Here is an 11,231-nt window from a genome sequence, read left to right as displayed (position 1 = left end):
TTCCTTTAAATTAGGTTATGACTTCAGGCATGTCACTTAAACTTAGCTTCTTTCAGGGAGTAAGGAGGAAAGAATCAAGTTGAGGGAACTGGAAGGGAAGGAGGAGATAAGCAGAGACCTTCCCAATAGCCCTTAATCACACCATATATGTCACATGTATTTTTTAAATGTTGGTCCTGCTTTCTGGAAAGATAGACACATAACACAAGTGGGTTTGTCAAATAAGTAATTTTATTTATGTGGCTGTCATACACAATATCTGTAAAATACTATGACTTTACCCCAGTCCATCATGAATCATAGGATTTAAAGCTGAAAAGGGTCTTTCTGTCTAATCCACCACCCCCCTCATTTTATAGATGAAGAAACTGAGTCCCTTAGTAACGTGATTTGCCCAAGATGACACAAAGAGCGAGTTATAGAGCCAGGATTTGAATTCAGGTCCATTGACTTTAAATCCAGTGCTCTTTCCCCTACAGCTTTCTGAGTGTCTCTCTTGGCATGGAGCAAAACGGGATTCTTGCCCAAATTCCACTGACAAAGGAATTTAGGACTGTGGATTACTGGCTAATTCTTTAAAATCAAATACACTAGTTAAGCCAGATTCTTCATAGAATGGCTTAGGATAGTTACCTTCTGAGGCAGTCAAATGGGAAATGATGTCCTTGCATGTTATCACCATAGGCAGAAACTTCTAACTCAGCTGCACACAATTACCACTAGAAGGATTTACCTTAGGTATAGGAAGAGTGGGTGACTGCCTAGTGGGTATAACTTGAGGTATTTGGGGCAGGTTCTCTTCCCTGAAGTCTCTTCCCCAACCTTCACAGTGCCTTAAATTCCATCATTTAGAAATTAATTCCTTTTGGTCTGGAAGGTTTTTAAGCTACTAAAATACAAACATCTTAAAGAAGTAGAACATCTAAAAACCATCAGCTAACACTTTATTAAGAATTAGCTAGCAGAAAGCAGGGCCAGGAGAATTGTCAACTGAATAGACAACTAATAAGATGGAACCAAGAGGGAAGAAGTGTGTGTGTGGAGGGGGCGGAGAAGTGTCCTAAACACAAACTGCTGAATTCACAATTCTGCTGAAAGCTGGGCCTATCCATTCTTCTACCCAAACAACCCAATAATTTAGGAATAACCAGACCATCTTTGTCAGAAGGAAATTAATAAGCCCTCCTGGACTATCTTCAAAAGATACAAGGTGCTAAACACCCACGTAAAGCTTTTTTCCTTACCGTAATCAGAACAGCATCTAGATGGTCTTCTACATACTTCATCTATGTGAAGAATAGTGGTTGCAAATCATAACCCCTCTGCACCTTCTCATCCTATATAGGTCCATCATTATCTTTCTATAAATCTCCCCTCAGAGGATTCACCCAGTGAACAGGAAGTCTCCTTCTTGGTTTAATTCCTCTAGTACCATGTCAACTGTCTGATCTGTTTTGTTTTGTTTTGGTTTGGTTTTTTTGGCTGAGGCAATTGTGGTTCAATGACTTGTCCAGGGTCACATAGCTAGGAAGTGTTAAGTGTCTGAGGCTAGATTTGAACTCAGCTCCTCCTGACTTCAAGGCTGGTGCCCTATCCACTGCACCACTTAGTTGCTGCAACTGTCTGGTCTCTAAACAAAAATCACATATCAAATAAAATGGTTAAATTAATTTTTGTAATTTTTTTGTTTTGTAAATTAAATTTTGTAATTTTGATTTAAGAATTGTGTGATTCTGTAGCCTACCAACAACCCATTCCATTAAGAGGAAGAGGTATCTTATGTACTAATTAATGAATGTGTGTTATATGGAATTGAATTAAATGAACATTGAAAAAGGGCAAGATATGGATAAAAGCTGGGTGTTGGGAGGATTTCTCTGTATCTCAATACCTAAAGAAGGGTTAAAATTTTGTTAAAAGCCCAGCCTCCTCACTCTCCCCAGTGCCTACCCAAGTACTAGATAACCAGTAAGTATGCCATAAACATGTAGTGACTGATTAAATGGCTTGACAGGAAAGAGACAGAATGCAAACAGAGAAGGAAGGAGAAAAATGATAGGAAAGAATGGAATAAAGGAAAAATAAAAGGCAGGAGGTGAGACAGGAAGAAAGATGTAAAAGAACACATTGATCATGTAGCCCTTGGAAATATAAATAGTGTAGGAATTTATTATTAGCCTTATTCTACCCCAAAAAAAAAAAAAAAAAAAGCAACAGTGACATCTACATCTATGACAAAGCCTAGACAGTTCTGCCATTTTTTTTTTTTTTTTGCCTCAGCTTGCATAGTTAGTAAAACTGTTACACTGGGAAGTTTTCTGTGAATATAAGATAGAGAGGAAAAGAGCTCATTGAAGAAGGAGGAGGTAAGAATAAAGAAATATGAGAAGGAAATCTAGGGCAAACTCCCAAACTTTCTCTTCCTTCTGAGTCACCATTTGTCTTTTCATAGCAGGCTCTCTAAATGGCCCTAGATGTTGGCCTGTCTGCCTTTTTGGCTGGCCAATGTTGGGCTCAGCAGGGACCTCCCAGGAATTTTCCCTGCCCTTCTCCCATTGTCTCTAAGTTCCTGCCCTCAATTCCAATCTAAGATTATCACCTCCAGGTAGGTTGACCAGGTGACTACTAGGGAATGGTATAGAACCAAGTTCCTAGGGACTTTGGAAATTAATCATTTTCTTTGGAATTGTTTCAACCTTCTTTCCACACCACTATCCCCATACCCATCTCCAAGCCCCAGAAAAGCCAAAAGCAATAACCACTTACTAAGATACCCCTATGAGAATGGGCCACTCGCACAGTAGCTGTCTATTTTCTTGGATCATGGATCTAGAGCTAAAAGGGGACCTCGGAGGTCATCCATTCCAATATCCTAATTTTCCAGCTAATGAAGTTGAGACCCAGAGAAATTTAATCACTCGCCTAAGGTCACATCTTAGGCATGGTCAGCATCTTAGACAGCATTTGAACCTAGTTCATCTGGCTCCAGAGCTACTGTGCCACATTACTTCCATTGTCTCACCTTCTCTGCCTTCCCTTTCTGGCCCAAGGTAGTTTTTTTCCCCTCCTCTTCCCTCTGGTGTAAGTGACTCTGGCTTGAAGGCAGGGAAAACCCCATTATCTGCCCCAGTATCAGGGCTGGCCCATTGATTTCACAGGATGGTCCACATGACAGGTCCCCAGCATTTCCATGCATCTCTTACTACCCTAAATGTTATTTCAACTAAGGGCTTCTTCCTTCTGCTCTGAGAACCGGCCCTCCCCTCTACCTCTCTACCGGCTCTACCTCTCTATCTGGCCCCTTGATGTCCTTGGGGCCAATCAACCAGGCAGTATTTTCTCAACAAAAAATGTCTGTCTATACATTCTCTACAATATGATTATTTCCATCATCACACACACACACATGCACACAGAGATTTATACACACATATCTATCCATTGCCCATGACTTTCTCATGTGCACTGTCATATGCTGGCTGTAACTGGATATCAGCATGAAGTTGCTATTGAGATGAATGAAGAGCTAGTATTGGTTCTGACTTTGAGTGTTTTCTAAGTCAAAGGAAATCATTCCTAATTCTGGATGTTGGTACATCAGGGGTATGAAGGGCAGGACAAAAGAAAGACAGAAACTACCACATGAAAGACATCACTCTTACCCCAACAGCCCCGACAGATAGAGCATGGAGTTTGTCTCCTCCGAAATTTAGAGGAGATCATTTCAAAGAAAAGTCCTTTAATGGAGAAGGAGCATGACCCCCACCATCCTCTTGGAGGCCTTGGGGCCTCAGTTAGCTGTCTCTTCCAAAACATGCAATAGACAAAGACACACTGCAAACCTATTAACCCTCTGAGCTCTATTCATGCCTTTGCTTGATTGGTAATCCAAGAATGGCATGAAGCAAACTACTTGCATACACTGAATGTCTATTTTCTCCTTTAGCATGATAGAAAAACTAGGTTTCACAGTGGGCCTGGGCAGTAGGCTGTATTGAAAAGTAGTTTATCCCTGTGGAAGAGATGACATAATCCTCAACTACTCTGGAGAGCTCTTATTCCTTCATAAAGTACCCAAAGAATCTGTGAATAAAGAGCCCAACAGAAGAAGACAACAGGCTCTGCAGTTGAGTTTGAACATGGAATCAATCCTTATATTCAAACTCCTTAAGGGGTCAGAAACTGAATGTCCTCCTTCTGCCTACAGCCAAGCCAAAAGCTGGTCACCAGGTATCTTTTACTTCCTGATGTCAGAAAAAAGATGATATTACTTCTGAATTTTAAGACTGATGGTGAAAAGGTCAGGATAGAGAAAATAAAACCAATATTTGACCTTCAAGCCAAGTCTTGGAATTGGCTTTGTGGGGAAGGTTTTTCTGGTCATGGATCCTCTTATCTAACCTGTTTTTCATGAAAAGGAATCCCAATTATTTCTATTGTATGTAAATCCCAACCTTTTTTTTTTTTTTTTCGGTGTATACAAACTATCTTCTGACCCTCCAAATCAGTGCCAAGGGAAAGCAACTATACCCTATTTTACATTTTTCTGCTTTTGCTCATAGGGAAAATGGGGCCTCCTAATTGAAATACAAGTACAAAAAGGTCTATAATTCACAGTTTCCATTCTCTTTACTAGGCCCTTGCACATTCCCCCACAATTGGCCTCCATTAACTCCAAGCCCTCCATTGTACAATAGCTCTTGCCAGTTTGGCTCAAAGGGTTAATAAACCGGGGCTTCTCATACACATAAGACACAAGCTCATTCACCAATAGAAACACAAGAACCAGTTAAACTCCACAGCATTAAGGTTTCCTATAGCGGTTCTTTGGGGTTTCACCACACCCTGTTTTGTCGCAGTTGGGAGCACCTGGATTCTTCCCCAACCCAATGCTTCCCAAGAGACTGGGAAGCTCATGGGTGATGGCCCGTTCAATCTTCTCCAGAAAGCATCCTCCCATGTAGGAGCACTGCTGAGAGAGCAGCTTGAAACTGGAGATAGGATTGATGCCAAAGAAGTCCTTATAGGCCTCGCGATTGGGAAGGTCGAACTTGCTGACATTGGTCTTAGCCAGAATGGTCTTGAAGATGTAGAATTTATCTGGATCCTCCACAATGTCCTTGAAGACCAACTCTCCATCACTAAAGAAGGTCATTTTGTCCTTGTAGGTCTGCAAATAGCGGTCTACTAAGAGAGCATGAATGCGTACCCGGATGGCGTGCTGACGGATAAAGGCAATCTTATTCTCCATCCTATTCTCAATCACCTGGTTCAGATCTTCCAAAAGAGAAATTTCTTCTTTGAGGAATAACTCCCGGTGGGTGTCAGGCTTATAGTCCTGGGGCCAAAAGGAGCTGACATAAACTCTTGGAGGTTCTGTGACATTGATGAGAGGGGCCAAGCTCCAGAAGAGGGCACCATAAACCCGCATGAGCATCTGGGTGGCCAGATTATCAGCTTTGTTCAATATTATTCTTATTTGGGATTCACGGCCTTTTAGTTGGCGAAAGAGCATCTCCAGCTCCAGACCCACATCCAGTTTGGTTGGGTCAAAGACAACAAAGATGAGATCAGCTCTGTCAATGAACCACTGGCACACATCATTGAATGGGTAACCTTTGAAAGGAAGAAGGTAAGATTAAACTAGTATTCTTTTCAGCATCTTCCTATTATCTGTAGAAATGAGAACATTACATATTTAACCCATATCCAATTACTTGCTATCTATGGGGGGGGGAAGGAAGGAAGGGAGAAAAATTTGAAACACAAGGTTTTGCTGAGGTGAATGTTGAAAACTATCCTTACAAGTATTTGGAAAAATAAAAAGCTATTTTAAAAAAGAAGTGAGAACACTTAGTATCTTCTAGGTTTCTAAAGAGTTTAGCAACAATCTAAATGTATGCCTCTAGCAATTTCATTAATACCATAAACTTTTGTCCTCTCGTGGGTGAAGCCCAGAAAAACTTTTTTCTACTTTGATCAAATGCCCAACTCTCCAATAGAATGTTCATCCTGAATTAAGGGTGGCCAAGCTTCAATTCAGTTGTCCCTCTGGGTTGACAAATTAAGTAGATTCATTGAGAAGTGAATATTATTTTTAATTAAATATCTTTCTGGCCTCTGAACATTCCGTAGGGTGGAGAGAGCATGAGTAATGGCTTTGACATGGAAGGTGAGAAATGGGGACCTGGAAAAGAAGACCTAAAAGGAGGCAGTTTTGTCCTGTCACCTGTACAATGACAGCATCCTTACATTACTTGAGCAAATGAGTAACACTCAGCAGTGTGAGTTACATCACCCACTCACTTATCCACTCATTTTACATCTGCCTATGATCACTAGTCATGGCAGCACTACACTGAACTTCCACGCCATCAGCCTAGTGTTTGCCTAGCCTTCTGAGTCCAACTCCACTCTAGAGATCAGTTCGTTTCTAGGAGTACACACAAGCATTTGCATCAAGACAAATTCACTGGGAAGAAGGGAGGTTTAAGAAAGGAGCAATTATCTAGTCTTGAGCTTGAGTAATCCTTTCAGTTCCATGTCCTGGTTGGACAAAGGTCAAGTTGAGAAGGCCACATGGATAATGGATAGTGTGCTAGCATTAGCATTAGTAAGACCTAATTTCAAATCCTGCCTTTAACATTTTCTGGCTCTGTGATCATGAAAAAGTCATTTGATTTCTCTTGACCTCAGCTTCCTCACCTACAAAATGAAAGGATTATTCTAGATGACATCTAAAGTCCCTTCCATCTCTAAATCTATGATCCTATAAATGCACTTAGATAAAGAACCATGCTTCAGTCCAGGACCTTTAAAACCCTGTCATCTCAGCTACTAATGCAGTTCAAAATTAACAACCTCAGAATAAATCTCTAGGGCTTGCTTTATATTTATCTATCTGTCTGCCTGTCTATCTAGCTATCTGTCTAATCTATTTATCTATCTATCTATCCATCCATCTATCTATCTATCTATCCTGACTGTATGTCCATCTATCTATCTGTCTTGACTATATTTTCACCTGTCTATCCATCTGTCCTAACTGTATGCCCATCTATCTATCCTGACTGTATGTCCATTTATCTTTCTATCTATCTGACTGTATGTGCATTTATCTATCTATCTGACTGTATGTCCATTTATTTATCTATCTGACTGTATGCCCATTTATCTATTTATCTATCTATCTATAGACTGCCTTGGAATCAACTTAGCCCTAGAGAACAAAGCAGGGTCACTCCCTCTGTAGTCTGGGCTGATGATGAGTAACACATCATCTTCCAACCCAATAATTGCCAGAAGGTTCACCAGATGATACAGAGAAACATGATATTGTGGTTTTGGAGTCTTTGGATCTGTTTCCTCATCTGTAAAATGAAGGGACTGAACTAGATGACCTCCTCTCTCCAAGATCCCTTCCTGCTAGACATCTGTGATAATACTCTACTCTCCCTCTCCCCCATACACCCTGCCCCTCAATTACCTCGTTCTTGCTGCTTGCGGTTTTCAATGATGCCCGGTGTGTCCACAAAAGTGACCCTCTCCAAAAGCTTGTGAGGGACTTCAATGCCAATCAGCTTCTCCAGGAAGTTCTGGCCAAATTTTTCAAGAGGTGAGAAGGAGCGGGCACTGTCAGCAGCCATGACAATGCCCTCGATGGTTTTCAGCTTAGGGCCATGCATGAGAACTGTGAACTCAGAAGTGGTGGGCTCAGCACCTATGTCACAGAGAGAAATGATAGCAGATGTATGGAGGTGACTACAGGAGGCATTTCAAACACATTTTTTGTTATTGAAAAGTGTTCCTGGATTTGAAAGTCACTAGCCAGTAATTTCTATGATCACAGTGTCTGTCTCTCACATCTGTAATTGTTTTCCACATTCTGCTTGCCACCACTCTGGTCCTGGACCCCTGACCTCTGAGTTTATCTATTAACAATAGCTTCCTGACCGAACTCCTTAAGAAAAAAGCAATTCCTGACTAGAGTCAAGAAGTTAGGGGCTGAATTGGGAGGAAAGTTAACATGACAACAAAACCAGTCCAGAATGGTAGTGGAGAGGTGTGGGGGCTGGTAGAAAGAGTCAAAGAGCACTAAAAGTCAAAGGTCTGACTACAGAGTTCAGGAGACAGATTGCCAGAGATTAACAGATTTCCAGGGGTCAGAGAACCTGACTCAGGAAGCCAAAATGCAGGTGTCAGGAAGTTGACCATTTGTAGGGCTATACTTAGTGATTCTTCAAAACTTTAGTCTTTTTTATTGTGGCTGCGTCTGTTCATCATCTACAACACTTAATGGCAGTGTGGTGATGGGTGTAGTCTGTTCAAGAGATTGATCTGTTAAATACCTAAAACTGAGGAAAAAAATTCTTTTTACAGAACATACCCTGTGGCAACATTAGCCACTTTAACTTACATGATGAACTATTTCATATATCAAAAAAGAGTTGAAGTGTATCAGTTCATAAGTCACCAAATTTCTGAATAGCTATTATGGTATTTCACAACCCAATAACATAATTAATGATATATTTTCATATAGGAAGTACTAGATCTAGAAAACTACCTTTTTATTCATTACTCCTTCACAGCTTCAAGCATGACATCACTTCTGACCAATAGTCCATTAAATCAAATATCTATGTATTGGAAGGCCAATTTAAAATGGTAATGTCAATGGTTCCTTTGTGATAGAAGCATTTTACTTTTTTCTTTTACTTAACAGCACTGGTAGAGGGTCAGATGAATTCCTTCTTCTAATTCTTTTCTAAGAATCTTTACAAGGCTGCCATGTCTAGCTTGGCCAACAAGTAAACATAGCTTTCTTTATGGCTCTAGGAACCGAATTAATTATGCAAAACAAATAGGCTTTGCAGAATCAACTTTTCTGCCTCAATCATGCTAAACGCATCCTGGTGATCCTCAATGCCTAACACAGTCTGTTATATATAGTAGGTACTGAAGAAATGTTTAATTTTTTAAAAATACACATTTTCAAAGCATAACAAGCACATCATAAAATAAGATCTCAGTTACCTGTGTAAAGCTGGTAACGAGTGTCTTCCAGACCAAGGAGATAGTTTATCATGGTAGATTTGCCAACACTCCACGGTCCCAGGAAAAGTACCATTGGTTTGGAAGTGATCTCCCCATCTATAAGGAACAGACATTAGAAATTAAAGTGAACAAATAATATAATGTTTTCCATTACATCAGCAACACATTTTAAAAACAAAACCTTTTTGTAATAAATAGTCCCTCTAGATATGCTAATTAAGTTGCAAAATTCTAGATTTAAGGAAATAAAAGTATAGTGGGGTTATAAACTCATTGCACCCCAGCAGATAGATTTGCAAAACATGAAGGTGCATCATCAGGGTTTTTCAGAGATAAAGGAGAAGGAAAATAGTGACAGAGCACATAGCAACTACTACCCTGTCTGTTCCCCACTTATATTGTTCATTTTAGAAGGGTCTCTAATTGGGGGTCCCTATGAGTGAGCCCAATGGATCACTACTTTTGGCAGTGAAAAGACAAAGATATAGGAAAAATATACAAGTTAAGAGAGAGAATTTAAGGCTTGAGAATCCTGGAAAAGAAAGTCTGGTTGTCTCACTTCTTGACCTGACATTTGCAGCCTTGAATGGGAGCACCAGAGGCTCCACATGTGCTTGAAAGGACCTGTAGCCCTATTTGGGAGCAAATGACCATTGCCTGGCCCCCAAGTAGGGATAACCAAGAACTAAATAGCCAAGTTATCTCTTACCCCTGGCAGAGAGACAAGAGACATAGATCAGCTCTTAAAGAGTTTCTGCCTTTGGGAGGTGCTGGATCAGGGGATCAAATAGAATGTACAGTCTAACATATATGCAAGAAATGCTTTTATTTTTATTACCTTTTATCTAATCCCATTGAACATCCTATAAATTAATGATCTTTCTGGAAAACTGATCATAAAACAGACCTGTCTCCTCTGACAGAGACATATTACTGGGGCAGTATGTTACATATGCTGTCACTTGGATCCGTAACAATTATTTTTGCTTAACTGTTTATCTTTGTTTCAAAGGAGGATTCAATTTAATATGGGAGTGAGATTGGGGTACATCTGGTAACAACTGTCTTGTAGTAACAAAAACCATTAATAAAACTTTTTTTTAATTAAGGATTTTAGGAGAGATGAATTAATGAGGCACATGCAATGAAAATGATAAATGAGAACTGCCTAAGTAAAGACGGCAAATACAGTCAAGTGTCTGGATTGGTGGAACCACAAATTCACATCCCTAGACATGTACAGAGTGAGGGATACTGAGGAACCAGCTATTTAATGTTCTTTCCAAGAGGAATAGTTAAGTTGGTTAATACTCACAGCTCCCCCTAGAGTTTGTTGAATCATATTACAAAAGGAAAAAGATAAATGGACTTTTCAAAATGTTAACAATAGAATCATCTGTGAAAAATTGGCTGTTCCTTTGTAATATTTTCATCAAGTACGCCTTCGATACATATATGGAGCAACTTCATAAAGACTTTTATGAAATGGGAAAAGAGGTACAAAACAGACTGTTGGTGCTTTTTTAAAGTAGTAATCTCATCAGTATTTGTTTCCCCAGTCCTTTTAGTATCTCCACCAAATTGAGTTAGTTTATAAAATGATACTTCAACTAGAGGATTCATGTATAAAATATTTATAGTATCACTTTTTGTTGTAGCAAAAAAACACAAACCAAAACAATGTAGATGTCCATCAGGGAATGGCAGAACAAATTGTGGTATATGTGAATAGAACAAAATCTTATTAAATAAATAATTTTTAAAAAGCCAATTTAAGAGAAATCTGGGAAGAGTTATAAGAACTGATTCAGAGTAAAATGAGCAGAATTAGAACAGTTAAATGTTGTAAAGGAAAACAACTTTGAAAGACTTTAGATCAGTGAATGCAATGACCAAATACAACTTCCAAAGATTGGTGAATCATGCTTCTTACATCTTACCAGAGAAATAATTGATTATAGATAGAGAATGAAATGTGCATTTTCAGACTTGGACAATGTGGGGATTTACTTTATTTGATTGTGGTTATTTGTTACAAGGGAAAGCTACTTATGTTATAAATGAACCTAAGTTCACAATTGAAAAGGAGAAAAAGAGTAGATGAATGAATCTGAGAAATTGTACAGTGCTTTCAATGATCCAAATTACTCTCTGACAAAAACTTCCCAAACTGT

General features: G+C 39.4%; 1 protein-coding gene across 2 annotated transcripts in view; it reads right to left on the bottom strand.

Moving 5' to 3' along the window:
- Nucleotides 1-213: 213 nt before the first annotated feature.
- The window catches only part of SRL (sarcalumenin), a 68,167-nt gene continuing 57,149 nt past the window's right edge, over nt 214-11,231 (bottom strand). For both annotated transcript variants that reach the window (XM_051967691.1, XM_051967701.1), the window contains 3 exons: nt 9,037-9,153; nt 7,487-7,720; nt 214-5,616 (listed from right to left, as the gene is read on the bottom strand). In XM_051967691.1, coding sequence (XP_051823651.1) covers nt 4,805-5,616; nt 7,487-7,720; nt 9,037-9,153 — 1,163 coding nt within the window. In that variant the 3' untranslated portion in view covers nt 214-4,804. The remainder of the gene's footprint in view (nt 5,617-7,486; nt 7,721-9,036; nt 9,154-11,231) is intronic.

The sequence above is a fragment of the Antechinus flavipes genome, chromosome 1 (assembly GCF_016432865.1).
Source record: "Antechinus flavipes isolate AdamAnt ecotype Samford, QLD, Australia chromosome 1, AdamAnt_v2, whole genome shotgun sequence".
In the NCBI taxonomy this organism is placed as follows: domain Eukaryota; kingdom Metazoa; phylum Chordata; class Mammalia; order Dasyuromorphia; family Dasyuridae; genus Antechinus; species Antechinus flavipes.
Note: the sequence above shows the minus strand (reverse complement) of the source record. Positions and strands in the feature narration are given on the sequence as shown.